At 39.8% G+C, this 22,940-nt stretch overlaps 1 protein-coding gene across 1 annotated transcript in view; it reads left to right on the forward strand.

Annotated features, from left to right (window-relative positions):
- The window catches only part of GPC5 (glypican 5), a gene marked incomplete at its 5' end in the record, with an annotated part of 1,121,527 nt that overhangs the window by 212,673 nt on the left and 885,914 nt on the right, over nucleotides 1–22,940 (forward strand). Inside the window, 2 exons of the mRNA XM_084617294.1 lie at nucleotides 1,785–1,915; nucleotides 9,790–9,915. Coding sequence (XP_084473420.1) covers nucleotides 1,785–1,915; nucleotides 9,790–9,915 — 257 coding nt within the window. The remainder of the gene's footprint in view (nucleotides 1–1,784; nucleotides 1,916–9,789; nucleotides 9,916–22,940) is intronic.

Raw genomic sequence — 22,940 nt, forward strand, 5'->3', positions numbered from 1 at the left:
GCTTTCAACTACCTGAAAGGGGGTTCCAAAGAGGATGGCTCTAGACTGTTCTCAATGGTAGCAGATGACAGAACGAGGAGTAATGGTCTCAAGTTGCAGTGGGGGAGGTTTAGATTGGATATTAGGAAAAACTTTTTCACTAAGAGGGTGGTGAAACACTGGAATGCGTTACCTAGGGAGGTGGTAGAATCTCCTTCCTTAGAGGTTTTTAAGGTCAGGCTTGACAAAGCCCTGGCTGGGATGATTTAACTGGGAATTGGTCCTGCTTTGAGCAGGGGGTTGGACTAGATGACCTTCTGGGGTCCCTTCCAACCCTGATATTCTATGATTCTATGATTCTATGAATCATGAGTGAGAGGAATAGTAGCTTGCAGCAGGTGTCAGCTCTCTATCTTATATTGCAGGCAAGGAACCCCCACCACAAACTTTTGCTTAAAATAGGGACCAGCTTCTCTTTTGAATATTTTATTACTTGTCACGGTAGTGTTTTGTGAGGAGTGGGGAAATTTGGATGTGTCCTAGCTATGGAAGTTGGATCCTGAGAAGTGGGGCTTCCTGTCCCCTTCCTTTCCTTCCCTCTTCTTTTATGAAATTGATTGTTTATAGGAACCATATTTCTAAAATAATTCACATATATTAGTCTTTCAGTAATACATTGGTGCACACAAGGTACAGGACTATGAGTCTAATTAATATCTTGTCTAGGGTGTGACCCTTAGTTTGGAGCATCTCCTATTTAATACATATATATATTGCCATGATTTGTACCTCAGTGACTAATAGGAATAATGTAATATAATGGTGAACTGATAGCCTCTTTAATACAAAAGTTATAACATAGTGCCAAATATTACTAAAAGAAAATGTGGGTTCATATTATTATTTATTATATTTGTATTGCTGTAACATCTAGTTGCCCTAGTCAAGGACCCCATTGTGCTAGGCACTGTACAAACATAGAACAAGCAAGCAAATACACAAAAAAAAGATGGTCTTTACCCCAAGAAGTTTACAATCTAACTGTAAGTCAAGAGACAACAGATGGATAAAGATAGATGGTCGAGGACAAGGAGACAATATTGGTCAGCATGATAGGCAGTTGTCTCAGCATATGTATTTATATCTGTTTGTCAGAGACAGATATGTAAGTTTCTTGGTATTAATAGAATTTATTATCTGAACTAGATGTAATTAAACTTACATTTTGCATGACAGCAATGCAAGTCTCCATCCTAGTAACTGTTCAGAATGTGATATAGTAACTGTACTGAACATGCTACATTGATCCAATCATAAAGGAATCACTAAGCTTTTACACATTTTTACTTGATGTACATAAAGGAAAAATAAGATTAAGTTGCTGTCTCCAGCATTCAGCAGGTTCCTTAATTACTTTAACTATCTGTATAACACTGAAACTCCCAGATGTGAAGGTCTCTCGGGAAAACTGCAGTTAATTAAATACATATTGGCGAGTCCTGGCTTCTTGAGGACACTCTGGTATCTCATTCCTTCTTTGTGTCTCACCATTTGTATTTATAGTGGAAGCAGCTAACAACCTTGTTTGCTGAATTGGGTACATGAAATATGGATAGTAGGTTTGACCAGTCCCATACTCATCGAAACTCTGGCCAACCTTTCTAATATGGCCATGGGGTCTGGCCCTCATTCTTAATAAAATCAGAGTTAAAATCAAAGTTAAACTAAGAGGTAGGTTATTGTACTATTGTAAACTGGTGGCATTATTTATTTATTTTTCCCCATATGCCTTTTATTGTCTTTAGGTAAACAAGATATGTGGTCATCCTGTGAGAAAGCTGACACTCTCCCCCAGTTATTCTGATCAGAACAAAGATAATCAAGGGATGAAGATGTCTGCAAGAGACCATGAAGAAACACTGGCCAACAGAAGAAAGTAAGACATTAGTTTTACAGCCAGAAAGAAAGAAGAAAGTAAGCCATTAATTTTACAACAGAATAGATTGTATTCAATATAACGAAATGCATTAGTAGAGAATAAGAGATTGAAAAGAATGCAGCTTTACATTTCAATGGTACTACATGCTCTATTACATTTGTAAAATGTAGTCATTTTATAAGACCTAGATTTTTGTTTACTGAAATAATGGATGAATGGGCAGGGACATTTACTGTGGTTTAAAGCATTTAGAAGATTTGACAGTGCTTCTAAAACATCAGCTATATCTGGGTGGGTATTAATGTGTGTGTGTGTGAGAGAAAGAGAGAGAGAGAGAGAGCCTGCATAATATAGTTTAATTGGCATAGCAATGTGGATTACCAAATGTGTCAAAACGATTGTCCCTTTTAAAGTCCCTATTTAGCCTATTTGTATGATGAGGTTAGTGCTGAACTGATCAGAAGTAGGAGAGGGAATGGGTTTGTTCTCACATACTCTCCTTTCTAGTGCACTAAATGCAATAACTGAGAACCTAGGGCTAGAAGACCTTACTCAGGCTAAAGTCCTATTTATGACTATGGGGCTTATGTGTATGTAACCCTAAGTTAAAATAAAGTAGAGACTTCAGGATTTGACCCTTAATTATGACTGGTGCAGAATGATTACTCCTCTTCCTCCTGCAAAGAGTAGCGGTAGTATTGTAGACAAAGCCCTGGCTGGGATGATTTAATTGGGGATTGGTCCTGCTTTGAGCAGGGGGTTGGACTAGATGACCTCCTGAGGTCCCTTCCAACCCTGATATTCTATGATTCTATGATTCTATTGCAGTAGCACCTAGAGGCCACAGACAGGCTATCAAAGTATCATAGGAGGAGCCCCATTGTGCGTGGTTTTACACAAACACACACAAAAAAACCCCACAGCTCCTGCCCTAAAGAGCCTACAGTCTGTAAATGTAGCAGTAGGTAGGTGGACAACCCCTACTACTGGCTGTGTTGTCTTGTGGGTTCATAAGGAGGAGACAGCATCTGGAGTCTAAGGAGTAAAGCTTTATTAGAACTAAATGGTTACATAAGACGAAGAAGAGCCATATGGTCCTAGCTGCTTCCAACAAGTTCTCACAAGCATGTGCTCTGTTCTTAAATACTCTTAACACTGGCATGCATGCAGTGATGTTCCCCTCTGGTGTTATCTGGACCGGTGATCTGCTAGGTCACTCCAATCCTTGACTCTGGGAACCAGCCTTACCCTGCTCTGCTGTAGAACCCCCACTCCCGGGCTGTTCTTGCACAGTTCTGGCAAGTAAGCTGCTCCCAGCTACTTGCAGCCAAATGACACTAGCCAATATCACTTTAACGTGCCTTGTGTGGTCGCAGCGCAGCACTGGGAGAGAGCTCTCCCAGCGCTCTAAAAAAACCACCTCCACGAGGGGCACAGCTACCAGCGCTGGGATTGCAGCTACCAGCACTGGTGCACTGTCTACACTGACACTTTATAGCGCTGAAACTTGCTGCACTCAGGGGGGTGTTTTTTCACACCCCAGAGCCAGAAAGTTGCAGCACAGTAAATTGCCAATGTAGACAAGCCCAAGGCCTAACAGATTCTTTTGTTGATGCCTAGGCCAGCATCCTTTGTTCCTGTGAGGCTGGGCTGGGTTTGTCCCATATTTGCCCCAATGAGTTGTGAACTGCCTCTCTGTTCTTGGAGAGTTTTTTGCCTGGGCTTGCTTTAAGCCATGAGGATAACTATATACATGAAATTGTAATGTATAACATTACTGTAACAATTACTATAACAACCATGCTCAGTGCATCATGAGCCTTCCAGAGACATCAACATGACAAACTTTGCATTGGATACCACACAATCATTTTATAAAGATTAACATGGGAGTGTAGGGTGTTCCCCAGAGGTACAGAGGGTCACACACACACACACACACGGAAAATATCCAGATTTTTTATTTCTTTTAGGAAGTGTCTGCTGAAATCATAGGTGAATCTTTTACTTTGGCATCTTTTCCCTTTTCCCTCAGTTTGCCCTGAGAAAGGAAGTGGGAGCCAGTAGGAGGCGTTATTTCCATTTCTGGTTCCTGGAGAAGAGAAGGCACCTACAGGCTTAGCTGGCAGGCCAAGCTGCTGCCAGCCTCAAAGTGTTCTGGGTAGTGATGAGAGAAAGCAGAGCTTGAGAAGAAGGCCTTGCTGGTATTTGTATTTTGTGTGAGGAGAAAGAGATGCAGAGCAACTGGCTGCTTCAGGTAGTATAGGATCCCCTCTATTGCTTTTTGCAGGACATTGATTAGGTTGCTGCTTGCAATCTGCTCTTTCTCATTTTGCGTCTTAGGCAAGGCACACAATTCCTGGCTGTTTCCCCTAACAGTGACCCTAAGGGATACTACCATATATTCCCTAGAATGTCATTTAAGCAAGGGTCAGTGAATTGAGTGAGAGTTACTGGTTCTCACAACAATATCCGTATTATTGTATTGATAGAGAAGTAGGAAATGTAATTAAATTCTGATGCATTTCTCAACTCAAGCTAATTTTGTTGAGAACCTGTGCATCCTTTCAAGTGCTGAGATACCACAATGACAGGCACAGTTTAAGAACCTGAACTGAATAGAATAAAATAGGACTGTGGTAACTTTTCTTATAAGAGCCACCACTGTTACTTGACATAAGTCCACTATTTATTACCTGTTTTTTTTTAAAGCATTATTAACATGTCAGGATTTTCTCTTTGTGTGTGAACAGTCACCTAGTTTCTAACTGTAATTAGATGGGAAACTCTCAAACATTTCATTGTGTGCACCACAACTTAACAGAGATTGTCTTGCGGACCACCTTACTTCCCATCCGCTACCACGTGAACTACCTCCTATCATAGACATGAGAATATGATATTCCCATGGCAATAACAGCAGTTGCTTACATGGAAATGTTATATCAGTAAAGTATATTTAAAAAACTGTTTTGCAGTTGCTCCCATCTCTGCAGGGAACTCCTGTTTCCTATCCTCCTGTGTACTTATGGCTACTTGTAGAGCAGCTGAGACAGTTCATTTTCATTGTCTTCAGCTGCTTTTTGCAGACTTTGGCTGAGGGCTAGTGTTATGGCTAGTATTGGATCAATGTCCTAGGTATCATTAATAACAGGTATTTTAAAATCTTTACTAGTGTTGTAGTTTCCTAACAGTGCTTTTGATACCGAATAATCCCGAGGTAAATAAAGCATAATTTACTAACCATAAAGCTGAATATTAACATATTTTCTAAACAATTTGCTTTATATCTTTACCACTAAACATGTATAGCAGCTACATGTTACAGAGTGGTAAGGGACGAAAACAGTCAAAAATGAACATTTCCACAGCTTTTTCAAATAAACAGATAAGAAAGGTCTGTAGCTTCTGCTAACTATGATTACACATTTGTGCTCAGCTGCCTATAATGATGTCTTGTCTAGAAAAAGATGATTCAAAAACTGACATTTAAACCCTATGCTCTTCTGCCTGTTTTGGTGAGACATCTAGAGAAGTTGAAATCCATTATTATTTCTGTATTAAGTGACGCTTTGCCTCAGGACATATTTACTAATACACTGAAAAATTGTCCTTTCTCAACAACTTGTCAAAAATACACTAAAAGCTGTGTACATTTCCATTTCTGTATTGTGCATGGATTGATTGTGGTGCATTTGCTATTATGACAATTATGTCAGTGAAGCCAGACACTCACTGTGCTCTGGAATGAACTCACATAGAAGAATGATAAAGACAAAAACACCACATCACTCAGGGGCGAACACTTTTGACAGAACGAAAAGTATCTGACCTCTCAGTCCTCATCCTCAAAGGAATCCTGCACAACGCCTTCAAAAGATGAGTCAGAGATCTTATGCCAGGTCTACACTTCAGAATTAGTCAACGTAACTTAAGTTGACTTATCATAAACTGCTGTAATTAAATCGCTTGTGCATGTTCACACAACGCTCCTTGTGTCAGCAAAGTGCTTCCACAGTTGGTGCTCTCACATCAACAGAGAGAGCAGTGCATCATAGGTAGCTATCCCAGTGTACAAATTGCCATCTTCTGCTGCTAGCAGTTCTGTGAATGTGTCGCAGTACATCATGGGGGCGGGCTCACCATCCCATGATGCAATTTTTTCTGTCCCATTATTCTTTGGGATTCCAACTACGTTTTGTGCGGTTTTTCAGCTGCCCCTGTAAACTTTGTGCCTGTCATCTCTGCCTGAAAACATGGATCCTGTGCTGCTCTCCAGTCTTGTGATGAGCCTTATGAACATAACGTGGCTGATCCTGCAATATTTGATGAGCTGTGAATCTGTTCAGGAATCCATGGTCCCTGCCCTGCTGTGTGTCATGGAAAGAACATTTTAGATTGATGTTGGCATTCACAAAGCAGCTGCACATGGTGGACTGTCGCTGTTGGGCTCAGGGTTTCCAGAGCAGCCCTTCTGTTGCTTACTTCTGGATTCCCCAAATGTTAACCTATATTGTCTCTTTCTGCAAGGTGAAAGGAGGGGGCCCGCCCTAGTGAAATTGCCAAGATTTACCAGAGATTTCTCTATGCCTTTCAAGAAACCTTTTAGAACAGACTAGATCTGTTCTCCCTTGGGAGAAAATGGATACAGCCCTTTGCTCAAAAGATTCACACCAAGGCAGTTATTTTCCAAAACGAAGTGTTTTCTTTATTTAGTGTAATTAATCTTCCCTAGTACAGTTAATCTAAACCTGAATTAAAACAAACATAAATCCCTTAGCACAGGTATACAAGTTAAAGTACCGAAGACTGTAATGTCATACAGTTGAAAAGGCTCAAGTGATTATGTTCTGCACATGTTGATCAGTCATATGTAGGACACAGACAGCAATCTTAATAAACTCTAAGCTTTATACATAGTAAGTAACATGAACATACTCACCACAGACACTCATCTTTATTATCCCAAGCATACACATTCATTAACCATATTTCTATTCTATGACTAGCATGCTTATTCTCTATAGTCTTCCTCCATCTGCTATGTCTTAAGGATCCCTTTCTGCTCTGTCCCAGCATCCCGTGGCTATTGCCGTCACTCTGTGGATGCCTCTGCTGCAGGTTCTGATTTCTTTGCTCTTTTAGGTTTCTTCTGATCTCTTCTGGGTCTTCTTCTCCTGCTCCTATCTTGACTAATTTTTGCCTGCCTGCTCTCTGCCTTATATATAGTTTTTGGCCTGTTCTGATTGGCTTATTTTTCAATCCTAGTATTAGCATATCTATCCTCCAATCACCTTCAGACCACCTCCGATTGGTCCATACTTATAGACCAATCATTCCTGCTGAATCTATGGTGACCTTCACATGTTTTTGGACTGAGTATGCCTGACTAACCCTTCACAATGGAAAAGTGTGTGGCAATAGCTATGTGGAAGTTGGCAACTCCAGACTTATACCAGTCAGTTGCAAATCAATTTGGAGTTGGGAAGTCTGCCATGAGCACTTACTGGAGCTCCCCTTCCCTGCTTCAGGCACGCCAGAGCTGGACTGCTTGAAGTAGAGTCAAAAAGAGGTCCTGGCTTCTCATGCCACTGGATGTCCCTCTCGCCTATTCCCCATCCTTCTCCAACTCAACCTCCTCATCCACCATTTCATTCATGGGGTTGTCTCTGGGGCTACTGGAGACAGCGGCCAGTGAAGTATCCATAGGGCTTTTGGCCGTGGAGGTGCCACTCCTTGTAAAAGTGGCCTGTTTTCAGTGCCACACCAGAGTGAGAGTTGGCCTCCCTCATTTTCTGGTATACCTGCCTCAGCTCCTTGATCTTAGCACAGCACTGCTGCATGTCTCTTTTGTGCCCCTTCTCCTCCATGCCAAAAGCAATCTGCTTGTAGGTTTAATGGTCCTACAGCTGGATCAGAGCTGTGATTGCACAGACTCTTCTCCCCACAGACCCAATGGATCCAGCAGCTTCAGAGTACTCCAGGTGGGAGCTCATTTGCTGTGGGAAGCTGCCATGGTCAGCTGGGAAGATTCTATGTGGCTTCTCCACACGGAGCAAACAGGAAGTAGAATTTCAAAAATTCCTGCGGCTTTAAAGTGCATGCCTCTGTAGCTGGCTGCAGGGCTGTGGAGTTGAAACTGCTGACTAGAGTGGTTATGATGGTCCTTGTGATACACCTAGAGGCTGCCTAGGACAACATAAGTAAGTGCCGTGTCTACACTGACACTGTGTTGCTCTAACTTCGTTGCAAAAAGCTCTGTGCCGCTGGTCAAGGTGGTTTTATGATCTCAGCATCGCAGGGGAGTTAAATTGGTGGGAGGAACATTGCAGTGTGTACACCTCCATTGTTTTGTTGACAAAACTGTGTTGTGTAGGCAAGACCTAAAATTAATAACTTCACTAGACACTAAAAATCATGGTCTTAATAAATGATTTCAGAGTAGCAACTGTGTTAGTCTGTATTCGCAAAAAAGAAAAGGAGTACTTATGGCACCTTAGAGACTAACAAATTTATTTGAGCATAAGCTTTCATGAGCTACAGCTCACTTCATTGGATGCATTCAGTGGAAAATACAGTGGGGAGATTTATATACATAGAGAACATGAAACAATGGGTGTTACCATACACACTGTAACAAGAGAGTGATCACTTAAGGTGAGCTATTACCAATGGGGAAGCTGGGGGAAACCTTTTGTAGTGATAATCAAGGTGGGCCATTTCCAACAGTTAACAAGAACGTCTGAGGAACAATGGAGCATGGATGGGGGGAATAAACATGGGGAAATAGTTTTACTTTGTGTAATGACCCATCCACTCCCAGTCTCTATTCAAGCCTAAGTTAATTGTATCCAGTTTGCAAATTAATTCCAATTCAGCAGTCTCTCATTGGAGTCTGTTTTTGAAGTTTTTTTGTTGAAGAATTGCAACTTTTAGGTCTGTAATCGAGTGACCAAAGAGATTGAAGTGTTCTCCAACTGGTTTTTGAACGTTATAATTCTTGACATCTGATTTGTGTCCATTTATTCTTTTACGTAGAGACTGTCCAGTTTGACCAATGTACATGGCAGAGGGGCATTGCTGGCACATGATGACATATATCACATTGGTAGATGTGCAGATGAATGAGCCTACATATTTATATTTTCACAGCAGGTATAGGTCTTCCATTGAGAGATTTTCATTACACTAGCAAATAGTTTATAAAAATGAATATCATAGTCCAGTTACCAATTAAGTCCAGTAATTTAATAGGTATTTATTGTTTTATTTCAGTACAGAATCTGTCCCCAGTTCTAGGCACCTTGACAATTATTTAAAATGAATACATAAAATAATACTCCAACAGCATAACGTGCCACAAAAATTGAAATAAATTATCCAAACAGTAATTTAAACAGCCAAAAAATACCACCTCTACCCTAAACCTGTCTTACCCAAAACTTCATCTGCCCCATGAACCACAACCAATAGATAGTCTTTGTATAATAGTTTGAAGTCAGTAAAGAGGTACTGGATATTCAGCACTTCTGAAAATCAGGCCACTTATGTAGGTGGCTACGTATTGGAGTTAGGAGCTTACCTTTAGACATACATTTTTGGAAATATTAGCTTATTGGTACACATGTAGTGTTGCCTCCCATAGCAGTCATCTGTGATTTGGTTTGACTTTCAATGATTGAGTAGTATTGCTTTCAAAGCAACTAATGTATCTGAAAAGGATATTGTTGAATTGATTAATAAATGAGAGCCAATAGAGTGACAAAAAGTGGCACATTCTTTGATTTCTTGTAACAATGTGGCAGTTTGATTGCTCATTTTTATTAATTGATTATGTTAATTATTTTACCTGTGTTTGTTTGTTTTGGTAGAGAATTTATGAACAGTCTACGGCTGTACAAGACATTCTATGGAGGTCTGGCTGATCAGCTGTGTATCAATGAGTTAGCAGCTGCTGATGGACTAGCATGTTGGAATGGTGAAGATGTTGTAAAAAGGTACTTTTTCATTCTGTGATCTATAAGAGCACTTTTATATATTTTTCAGAGTTATTTTTTTCTCCAAAATTCTTTCCTGATGGAGTAACATTAAATATTATTCTCTCTCCCCTGCCCTCCCACGCGCTGTTCCTCAGACGTTCTTGTTAACTGCTGGAAATGGCCCACCTTGATTATCACTACAAAAGGTTCCCCCCCCCACCCCACCACCGCTCTCCTGCTGGTAATAGCTCACCTTACCTGATCACTCTCGTTACAGTGTGTATGATAACACCCATTGTTTCATGTTCTCTGTGTATATAAATCTCCCCACTGTATTTTCCACTGAATGCATCCGATGAAGTGACCTGTAACTCACAAAAGCTTATACTCAAATAAATGTGTTAGTCTCTAAGGTGCCACAAGTCCTCCTTTTCTTTTTATTAAATATTTGTACTTTGGTTAAGAACCATTGCTTCAGGAAAATCTTCCCTTCTATCAAGCTTAAAATCTGTCCACATCTGTTTTGAGAAAATACGAGGCTTAGTGGTCCTCCAACATTTTGAGCTCCCCATTTCTGAAGCTCACCTGGCTGGTACTTGTGTTGGCTATTGAGAAAAGGTAGGTTTAACATTTGCAAAATTAAGTCAGAGGCAGGGGAACAGGATTTTTGTTTGAGAATGTGAAAGTTCAAAGCTGGTATGTTTAAATGTTCCCTTTAGTATTAACAGCATGGCAACAAACTTCAGCCATTCCCTTTAGTATTAACAGCATGGCAACAAACTTCATTTAAAACTTTATCTGATTGTAAGGAATAAAATAATCCTTAATGAATGTGGTTTCTCATGAGAATGCTAAAAGTTAAGATACTAAGATAAACTGTTTTAAAGGTCAAACAAATAAATTATTGAACAGTGGATTGAGAGCAGTTATTCACTTGCAATGTTACAGAACTGATCTTAGCAAACTACCAAGCTCCTGGAAGTAAACTTTGGAACCAATATATTTCACAGTTCACAAAACAAAAGCATTTTGGGTGACAAGAAGGTTTTCAGGAAGCTATAGTTAATTACTTGTGCTCTGTTCTTTCAGTTCCCAAAACAGGCATAATTTTGAACAGAAATTATTGGGGGGACTTTGGGGCTGTAGCACTAGCTAATTCATTATAACTATTGTTTGTCAGTATCTTCTGTTTTTAATACCAAGCTGAGCTAGTACAAAGCGGAGTGACATTATCTTTTTATCTCTATATCCAAAGTCTATATGTGATGTCTTGTTCAGGTTACCCAGAACGGTGTTACCACTCTTCTTCAGCAAGAGTGAGCTTTGCTGCTGCTAAACTGTGTGTCAGCATCCTGACACATGTGCATGTCTGTCTTGCCAGCAAAGTACTCAGGACTTTGACAGTCCCAACCTTGACTTGCAGGTAACAGTCAGTGAGCTCCAATTCCTGTGTTCCTCACCAGCCTGTTAGCTCAGCTGAGGACATTACCCTTCAGTTTAATAACAGAGCACTGAGAAGGTTTTGTAATAAAACAAGCATAAGTTTATTAACAAAGGACAAATATTTAAGTAGTAATAAGTAAGAACAAAAGACACATATGTTTATCAGTAAAACAACACAAAACACACTTTCTAGTGACTAAAACTTAACTTCAGCAAGTTACAGGCTTTGTCTAAGCAGGTTTCTCACCTATAATCAGTTCCAGCTACTCTTCATTTTCAGGGCACTTTTTATGAGCTCAAAGGGCTCCCCACCTTTGTCCCTTGGTGATGGATGCCAAAATGGCTTTCTCTTTCTGCTTATATTTCCTAAAGTCTATTGTCTCTGTTTCAAGAGTCAGGAAGGCTTCTTGGGAGTGTGCAGGCACCGTCCCCTGCTGTGAGTGTTAAGTGGTCTTCCCCCATATTTGTTTAGCTTGGTGGCTTCATTTACCTTACATGTAGATATACTTTTCATTGTCTTCTGAGGTATTACCTGGTTCCGTTTACATTGGGCACACAGAAAAACAGGTGAAACAACATTCCTTTGACTAAAACAGGCTGGACTCCCTGCTTGCAAAACACCTTTTAATTTCCTGCACACATCTATAATCCTTTGTAGAGCACCTGTATGAACATCATGCAACAGTAGTAATGACAAGTGTGTTATAAGTGTGCATATAATAATGTTATAATGGACATGACACCTTTTAGATTTAGATTATAACAGTGTGTTGGTGCAGTGCGTGTGTCAGGCCTGATGTGAGTTATGGTATGTCCTCTGCAAGTTTTCATTGAGGGGCTCTCCCGCCCCCAAGTCACATTATAAGACAGTAGGAAGTCAGAGAGATCATTGATAATGTGGGGTGTACTCTACAGTACTTGTATCTTTAAATATGTTGCAGAGGAGCATTAGGGGGAAGTCTAGAAGGTGAAGGTTGTCAACCTTACTTAATGGACAAAGGGGGTTGGTAGTGAATCCCAGGCCTTCCCATTCCACTAGGCTCTGGCCCAGGGCCTTGTCAGGGTTACCAAATATCCAGTACCCAAAGGTGCCTTAAAGCTGCCTGCCTGGGCAACTTCCTACCACCCACTCTCTTGTCAAAATCTTGCAGTCTGTTGCAAAGTAGTGAAAGAAAAGGTACCAACTGAACCTTCAGCCCCCCTGAGCTTGGCAGGCTCTTCCTCTCCAGGAGGTTTCTGCATTGCCCTTCCTCAGGAGTGATCAGGGTTGGCTCTTTCTCTGCCTTGTCTGATTCCCTCTTAAGCTCTGCCTACAGCTGGAGCATGGTGTACAGGTGCAGCTGGAGGATGTCACTTGGGCACAGAGTTGCTCCTTAATCCCTTCAGTTCTAGTGCTGGGTTTATACATCCTGTCACACACCCCTTTCTAGAAAACACACTCATGCTTAAGTTTACTTGCATGACTAGTCTCACTCCTCCAATGAAGTGCACTGTAGCTTATGCTCAAATAAATTGGTTAGTCTCTAAGGTGCCACAAGTACTCCTTTTCTTTTTGCGAATACAGACTAACACGGCTGTTACTCTGAAATGGGACTACTGTGCTTGCAGGATTGAAGCGTCAGAGCTCATTGAAGTCAATTGGAGTTTTTCTCCCAAATCTTCACAAAAAGCATCTTTGCTAGAATATAAATATTTGCCTTCTCCGTCTCAGGTTCCATCCCAACCCTGCCTCCTGTGTCTTTTGTCCTCCTCTTGCTCTTCAAAGGAAGTATAAACGATTCAATCAAATTTATGAATGCGGATGTGAAATGAGAAATGTTATACTACTTAAAGATTTACCAGTGGCTGAATTTTGATGTCATTACTTTATACTGCTTATTGTTTTACCCTTAGTATTACTTACACATCCCCCACCAAATGTAATCAAGTATTATAATATACATTTACTATTACTCTTTAAAATGAAATATGAATAGATCCTTTAGTTTTTACACTGGATAAAACTCCCAATTAACTCCTGACTCAGAACCAGACCTGCTCCTGCCTTTCTCTGACTCTTGGCAACCCGGCTCCAACCTCAGCTCTGATTCCTGACTCCAAGTCTGTCTAGCATTCAGACTCTGACCACTAGGCCTGACTTCCATTCTGACCTGGTCTGCTGACAGCATGTGTGTACACACATGCACACTTATCCACTGAAGTCAGTGGAGATGAACACTGTGGTTCAGGATGGAATCTGGCCTGGAGCTGTGGAGCAGCTAAGCTGGAGCAACGCTTAGAGAGATGAGCACAGGGAGGCAGAGAGTCTATGGGTGCGTGCATTGAGCAGCCAGAAAGCTGCTGCTGATGGGGTTAAGACTGGCCTGTTGCCTTCCTCAACCTGATCCTATTATTTTTTTACAGTTTGGGACAAATTTTTTTTAAGTACATCAGAAGCAGGAAGCCTGACAAAAAATCAATGGGGCCACTGGACGATCAAGGTGCTAAAGGAGCACTCAGGGAAGTTAATGCCATTGCAGAGAAGCTAAATAAATTTTTTGCATTGGTTTTCACTGCCGAGGATGTGAGAAAGATTCCCACACCTTACATATTCCTCTTAGGTGACAAATCTGAGGAACTGTCCCATATTGAGGTGTCAATAGTGGAGGTTTTGGAAAAAGGCTGAAGGAACTCAAATATGAAATTGCAGAACTACTAACCATGGCGTGTAACCTATCACTTCTGAACCAGTTGTCTGGAGGATAGCTAGTGTAACACAATTTTTTTTAAAAGGCTACCAGGTGATCCTGACAAGTACAGGCTGGTAAGCCTAACATCAGTACCAGGCAAATTGGTTGAAACTATAGTAAAGAACAAAATTATCAGGCACACAGATGAACACAATTTGTAGGGGAAGAGTCAACATGGCTTTTGTGAAGGGAAATCATGTCCCATCAATCTATTAGAATACTTTTGAGGGGGTCAATAAACATGTGGACAAGGGTGAACCACTGGACTTGGACTTTCAGAAACCTTTGACAAAGTTTCTGAGCAGAGGCTCTTAAACAAAGTAAGCAGTCATGGGACAAAAGGCAAGGTCCTCTCATGGATTAGTCACTGGTTAAAAGATAAGAAGTTAAGGGTAGGAATAAATGGTCAATTTTCACAGTGGAGAGAGATGAATAGTGGGGTCCCCCAGGGATCTGTGTTGGGACCAGTGCTGCTTAACATATCCAGAAATAATCTGGAAGAAGGGGTAAACAGTGAGTTGGCAAAGTTTGCAGACAGTTAAGTCCAAAGCAGACCAGGAAGAGTTACAAAGGGATCTCACAAAACTTGGTGACTGGGCAACAAAATGGCAGCTGAAATTCATTGTTGATAAATGCAAAGTAATGCACATTGGAAAAGATAATCCCAATTACAAATAGAAAATAATGGGGTCTAAATCAGCTGTTACCACTCAAGAAAGAGATCTTAGAGTCACTGTGGATCATTCTCTGAAAACATCTGCTCAATCTGAAAACATCTGGCAGTCAAAAAAGCTAACAAAGTTAGGAACCATTAGGGAAGGGATAGATAATAGAGTAAATATCATAATTCCACTAAATAAATCCTTGGTATGCCCACACCTTGAGTACTGTATGCATTTCTGGCCATCCCATCTCAAAAAGATGTGTTTAAAATTGGAAAAGGTACAGAGAAGGGCAACAAAAATGACTAGGGGTATGAAACAGCTTCCATATGAGAAGACATTAAAAAGACCAGGACTTTTCATCTTGGAAAAGAGATGTCTAAGGGGGGATATGATAGAGGTCTATAATCTATAAAATCATGAATGGTGTAGAGAAAGTGAATAAGGAATTGCTGTTATTTACACCTTCACATAACACAAGAAACAGGGGTCACCCAATTAAATTAATAGGCAGCAGGTTTAAAAAAAAACATAAGGCAGTACTTCTTCACACAATGCCCAGTCTATCTATGGAACTTCCTTGCCAGGGGATAATGTGAAGGCCAAAAATATAACTGCATTCAAAAATGAATTAGATAAGCTCATGGAGGATAGGGCCATTAATGGCTATTAGTAAAAATGGTTAGGGATTTGACCTAATGGTCTGGGTGTCCCTAGGCCTTTGACTGGCAGATGTTGGGACTGGAAAAAAAGAAGATGGATCACTCAAAAATTGCCCTGTTCTGTTCATTCCCTCTGAAGTATCTGGCACTAGTCACTGTCGGAAGACAGGATACTAGGCTAGATGGACCATTGATCTGACCCAGTATGACCTTTCTTGTGTGTTTCTATAATATATAACAATTTGCTTGCTTCTAAAACTAAGAACCCAAAGCATGGTCAAGTAATTGTATCAAAAATGAAGAATGTTCCTTTTAAATCATAATGAAGGGAAGATAATAGGAATTCACCAGAGTGGTGGGGACTAGAAGAAAAAGAGGAAGAAAGATGACCAATAAAATGCTGGGATTTGTAGTCTTTTGCTTCTGCTCTGGTACACACTCAGGCCTGATGCCTTGTTTTTAGGTCTGTCAATCGATTCAAAAAATTAATCATGAGTTTAAAATAATTCATCATGTTTAATCACAGTTTTAAATCACAGTTAAACAAGAATAGAATGCAAATTTAAATTTATTATAAATATTTTGGATGTTTTTCTACATTTTCAAATATATTGATTTAAATTACAATGCAGAATATAAAGTTTCAAGTGTTCACTTTATATTATTATTTTTATTACAAATATTTACTCTGTAAAAGATAAAAAAATAGTGCAATCTAGAACTTGAAGCATGAAGGGGCATATGAATGTTTAGCATATCTAGCATGTAAACATCTTGCAGCGCCAGTTACAACAGTGCCATGCCAACACCTGTTCTCACTTTCAGGAGACATTGTAAATAAGAAGCAGGCAGAATTATCTCTGGTAAGTGGAAACAAAAGAAGAAGGACTGAGTGGACTTGTAGGCTCTAAAGTTTTAAATTGTTTTGTTTTTGAGGGCAGTTATGTAACAAAAACAAATCTACATTTGTAAGTTGCACTTTCACGCTTAAGAAATTGCACTACAGTAGTTGTCTGAGGTGAACTGAAAAATACTATTTCTTTTGTTTATCTTTCTTGCAGTGCAAATATTTGTAATTGAAAATAAAAATATAAAGTGAGCACTGTACACTTTGTGTTCTGTGTTTTAATTTAAATCAATATATTTGAAACTGTAGAAAAAATCCAAAAATATGTATAATAAATTTAAATTGGTATTCTGTTATTGTTTTATAGTGCAATTAAAACTGATGAATTGTGATTAATTTTTTTAATCGCGTTAATTTGTTTTGAGTTAGTCGCTTGAGTTAACTGTGATTAGTTGACAGCCCTACTCATTTTGTAAACTGTCTATTAGCCTTTGTTTTTTAATTAGATCCTTTATTTGTGGAGTGTTTTCCCCCTATACTTTACACTGCTGCAGAGACTGAAATGTGCCCCAGAATTTAGAATGTGTGTCCTGATAAACCAGGAGCTCTTGCTGTGGCATTTAGAGCTACTTGGCCATAAGTATATGGTACAAAGTATGCAAGACAGAAAATCTCTCACCTCCTTTGTATATAGTGAGGCAAGCAAAACTCATGTTATTTTTAACTCTGTTGCATAGTTCAAAATCAAACCCACCTAAAACAAATGATCATGCAGCACAGTAGATTATGCTATGTAGATGACTTGTGCATTCTTGCCAAGGTGAAATTCTCATAAAAGAAGTAGCATCCAATTGGATTCTATTTTGATATATAGGGAACTATTCAAGTAATGAATTTTCTATTACACTACAATGAGACCTTTTGCACAGCTTGTTTCTGAAACATTAAATGTTTCTGAAAGACAAGCATTTACCATATCCAACTGCTGCTATAACAGTACTAAATGAATTATTTAAGCAATATCTTGGGGTATGGCAGTCCTTCTCAAGGGGTCTTTGTAGTTGGAGTATTCACAGCAGTCTTGTATAAATGGTCACAGTTTACCAGTCATGACAGGCAGCTTTTGAGCAGAAATGATTGCACAGAAGTTTAACAAGTATAAGGCTTATACATGTTTGTAGGCACCTTAATACCCTTATGTTAGATATTCTGAAGATTTTCCTTTAATACAAATTGTGCATCAGATTCTGAGCTCCAGATTCTGATTGACTTCAGTGGAGTTACTCTGAATTTACACTAAGTTAGATTTACAATGGAGTTACAAAAAACTTCAAAAACAGACTCCAACGAGAGACTGCTGAATTGGAATTAATTTGCAAACTGGATACAATTAACTTAGTCTTGAATAAAGACTGGGAGTGGATGGGTCATTACACAAAGTAAAACTATTTCCCCATGTTTATTCCCCTCCCCAACCCCACTGTTCCTCAAATGTTCTTGTCAACTGCTGGAAATGGCCCACCTTGATTATCACTACAAAAGGTCCCCCCCCCCACTCTCCTGCTGGTAATAGCTCACCTTAAGAGATCACTCTCCTTACAGTGTGTATGGTAACACCCATTGTTTCATGTTCTCTATGTATATAAATCTCCCCACTGTATTTTCCACTGAATGCATCCGATGAAGTGAGCTGTAGCTCACGAAAGCTTATGCTCAAATAAATTGGTTAGTCTCTAAGGTGCCACAAGTACTCCTTTTCTTTTTGCGAATACAGACTAACGCGGCTGCTACTCTAAAACCTGCGATATAACTGAGACCAGTATCTGGCCTGGCATGTTCTGTTCCTACATTTCCACTACAAACTACAGGGAGTAATTATCTTTTTATTATTGTCAAACAACAGGAATTTTAAAAGAAAGATGGTTTAAGTCTTATATGAAAGCCATTTATTTATTTTCTACATGAACTCAGCTCGTGAAACTTTGCAGTATATTATTCATTTCATAAGGAACCCCTTTGCTTGTTATTGTACAATTCTACTGTTGGTAGAAATTATTCTGGAAAATATTATATATACAGTATAGTAGTACTCTGATTCACTACAAATGGTCTATATAACTTAAAAGTAGTTGATCAAAACAGATAATAGATAACGGTGAACCGCAGCCACTGGGAACTGTGGGCAGCCGGGCCCGTGGATGGTCAATGTAAACACTGTCTCGCAGCCCGCCAGCGGATTACCCTGATGGGCCACAGGTTGCCCACCACTGATCCAGACCATCTCTGACAGGTGTTTGTCTAACCTGATCTTAAAAACCTCCAGTGATGGAGATTTAGTCAATTTGTTCCAGTGTTTAACTATCCTGACAGTTAGGAAGTTTTTCCTAATGTCCATTCTAAATCTCCCTTGCTGCAATTTAAGCCCATTGCCTCTTGTCCTATCCTCAGAGGTTAAGGAGATAAATTTTTCTCCCTCCTCCTCATAACAATCTTTTATGTACTTGAAAACTGTTATCATGTCCCCCCTCAGTTGTCTCTTTTCCAGACTAAACAAAAGCTATTTTTTCAATTTGTCCTCATAGGTCATGTTTTCTAAACCTTTAATTGTTTTTGTTACTCTCCAGTTTGTCTTTCCCCACTCATTGAGTAATGGGCCTACTCTGTCCTTATTTCCTCTTGTTTCTAATATATTTGTAGAATTTATTTATTCCCCTTTATATCTTTAGCTAGTTTAATCTTGTTTTGTGCCTTGGCCTTTCTAATTTTGTCCCTACTTGCTTGTGTTTTTCTTTGTTTTCACCTTTGTAATTTGACCTGATTTCCACTTTTTGTAGGACTTTTTTTTAAATTTCAGATCTTTGAAGATCTCCTGTTAAAGCCAAGGTGGTTTTTGTTGCCATGCTTGCTGTCTTTCCTGTTGTCAAGGTTTCTTCCCCACTCTGAACTCTAGGGTACAGATGTGGGGACCTGCATGAAAGACCCCCTAAGCTTATTCTTACCAGCTTAGGTTAAAACTTTCCCAAGGTGCAAAATTTGTCTCGTCCTTGAACCGTATGCTGCCTCCACCAAGCATGTTAAACAAAGAACAGGGAAAGAGACCACTTGGAGACATCTTCCCCCAAAATATCCCCCCAAGCCCTACACACCCTTTCCTGTGGAAGGCTTGATAAGAATCCTCACCAATTTGTACAGGTGAATACAGACCCAAACCCTTGGATCTTAAGAACAATGAAAAAATCAATCAGGTTCTTAACAGAAGAATTTTAATTAAAGAAAAGGTAAAAGAATCAGCTCTGTAAAATCAGAATGGTAAATACCTTACAGGATAATCAGATTCAAAACATTAGAGAATCCCTCTAGGCAAAACCTTAAAGTTACAGAAAACAGGAATAAACCTTAACACAGGGAAAATTCACATAAAACAAAAGATAAACTAATCCGCCTTTCCTGTCTTACCAATACTGGTTGCAATATTGGAGACTTGGATTAGGATGGGTTGGAGAAGATGGATTTCTGTCTGGCCTCTCTCAGTCCCAAGAGAGAACAAACACATAAGCAAAGAGCACAAACAAAAGCCTTTCCCCCACCCCAAGATTTGAAAGTATCTTGTCCCCTCATTGGCCATTTTGGGTCAGGTGCCTGCAGGGTTACCTTAGCTTCTTAACCCTTTACAGGTAAAAGGGTTTTGCCTCTGGCCAGGAGGGATTTTATAGCACTGTATACAGAAAGATGGTTACCCTTCCTTTTATATTTATGACACCCGTGAAGTGGGATAGTTTGTTATTGTGCCCTTAATAATGTCTCCTTGAAAAACTGCTAACTCTCTTGAACTCTTTTTCCTTTTAGACTTGCTTACCATGGGATTTTACCTACCAAATCACTGAGTTTGCTAAAGTCTGCCTTCTTGAAATCCATTATCTTTATTTTGCTGTTTTTCTAGCTCCTGTTTAAAAGTACCACATTGTTTAAATTTCTTCAGTGTCATAGTTGATTTTAATAAGAGGTTTCTTATTTTTGTTAGTAGCTCAGATTCTTCCTTCTGAAGTTCCTTTAGAATTCTAGAATGACTGGTGAATTTATTGCAATTTTAATTATCAGTGTGTTCCAAAATCTCCTATTTTGACACTTCAGTCTCACTTCAGTGCCCAGTCTTTCTTGCCTATGCAAGGATACTCAAGAAAATTAATCTAAATTAACTGAAGTCTAAATTTAAAGCAGATTAGTTAACAAATTAAACCCTGGGCACAGCTCTCATTCAGAATTAAAGTGGCCTTAGTTCACTTTAGTTTAATTCAATGAATTAAGCAAAACCAAATTTAGCATCCTCTGGGTTTGTCTGTGCTACCGAGCTTATTCTGGCATACTTACGCCGGAATAGCCCTGTAGTGCAGACTCAGCATTTGCCAACAGAAGTGGTTTATCTGTCAGTGTAGGAACACCACCTCTTGGAACAACATTAGTTATGTCAGGGGCAGCACTCTTTCATCAACACAGCTGCATCTACGCCAAGGGCTGTGTCAATATAGCTATGTCAGTCAGAGGTGTGATTTTCTTATGCCGATATAACTTTCAGGTGTAGACCAAGCCTCTATAATGACAACTGATCAACTGATGCAGAGGAATCTTATAGCTTCCTTTCAACACCCAGAGATATGTTTTCACAAATCTTGTTGTGAATTTTCTGATGAAATGTGTTTTCACTGGAAAATGCTGAATCCTCAAAACCAAAATGCTTTGCAGAAACATTTCACTTTTGACAAATTTTTGCCAAAATACAGGCAGGGTTCTGATGGGCAAGAAAAATCAGTGGCAGAGCAGAGGAAATTTTTCAAAGGTGTCTGTCTGAGGAGTCTGTTTTATTTTCAAAAGTGTGTCTGCACAAAGGGACTTAGGTATCAAAGTCCAACAGTTAGGTACCAGTGAGACCCTCAAAAACCCAGTTCAGCTGCTGCTTACCCCTGGAAGTGCCTAAGTTCCTTACATGCTGACATTTCCATTGGTGGACATGCACAAAACTGCATACGTCCTGATGCTGCCAAGTTGCTTGCCACCCTGCCTTACACTTAAACCCTGGGAAGATTCTCAAACTAGGCACTCTCCTGCCTGTCTCCTCAACAGGGCCCAAAACAGCAGGTATTCTCAGAGCTGTTCTAGTGGGTTGGATCTCAAACAGCTGGGGGTGATCAGACTGAGAAGCTGTCTGGAATGTGCATATAACTGAAAATAACAAATAGTCCGCTGATTAGGACACTCATCTGAAATGTGTGCATCCATGTTTTTAATTCCCAGTCGTCCTGATTTGGAGCCAGGATTTGAATGCAAGTCTCCCATTGCCCAAATGGGTTCTTTAATCACCAGGCTATTGGGTGTTCTGTAGTGGGGTCAATATCTCCTCTTGTGGCCGTTCCATTTTGTATGAAATAATTAAATATTCACTGGGCCAGAGAGAGCCTTATTCTATAGCCCGGAGATTAGGGCACTCCCTGTGATGTGGGAGTTTGAAGTTGAAGTCCCTGCTCCAGAATAGGAATTTGAAAACAATTCTTTCACATCCCATCTGAGCACTCTTAACTAGTGGGTCAAGGCACTTTCTGATTTTTCACAAGAAGCAGATGGCTTGGTTTAGCTCAAAGAGAGGGTTGGATTAACAGATTCCAAGGCCAGAAGGGACTATTGTGATCATCTAGTCTGACATCCTATGTAACATGGGACACAGAACTTCCCCAAAATAATTCCAAGAGCATATCTTTTAGAAAAGCATCCAATCTTTATTTAAAAATTGCCTATGATGGAGAATCCACCACAACCATTGGTAAGTTGTTCCAAGGGATAATTACTCTCACTGTTAAAAATTTACACCTTATTTCCAGTCTGAATTTGTCTAGCTTCAACTTCCAGCCATTGAACTATATTATACATTTCTCTGCTAGACTGAAGAACACACTATCAAATATTTGTTAATCATGTAAGTACCTACAGACTGTAATCAAGTCACCTCATAACCTTCTTTTTAAGCCAAATAGATAGACTTTAGGAGCTCAATCACTATAAGGCATGTTTTCTAATCCTTTAATCATTCTTGTGGCTCTTTTTGAACCCTCTTCAATTTATCAACATCCTTCTTGCATTGTAGACACCAGAGCTGTACACAGTATGCCAGAAGCAGTTGCACCAGTGCCAGCTACAGAAGGCAAAATAACCACTCTATCTCTATTTGAGATTCCTGTGTTTATGCATCCCAGGATTGCATTAGCCCTTTTGGCCACAGTGTTGCACTGGATGTTCAGATTATTATACACCAAGACCCCAAATCTTTTTCAGAGTCACTGCTTCCCAAGATAGTGTCCCATAGTGTAAGTATGGCTTACAACTTCTGGAAAAGTAATATGGCAAAAAGGATAATTTCCAATAAGTTCTTGGACTGTATTGGGGACAGATTTTTGTTTCAGAATGTGGAGGAAATAACCAGGAGATATGACAGTTCTCTGGATATCCAGGACTGTAAATCACCTTGTTTACCCACTGCCTCCAGTGAGAGGGAGGCTTGTTTATGTTTAGCTGAATCTCAGCTCCCTGACACCTCCAGCCTGTTATCCACCCAAACAATCTCTTCTGAGCTATGCCCATCCTTACTTTGCCATGCAGGTTAACAATAGGTGAACCCAGACCTCGAACCCTGTCATAAATATAAAGGGAAGGG

This window comes from Lepidochelys olivacea, assembly GCF_965140295.1.
Source record: "Lepidochelys olivacea isolate rLepOli2 genome assembly, chromosome: 1".
Classification (NCBI taxonomy): Eukaryota; Metazoa; Chordata; order Testudines; family Cheloniidae; genus Lepidochelys; species Lepidochelys olivacea.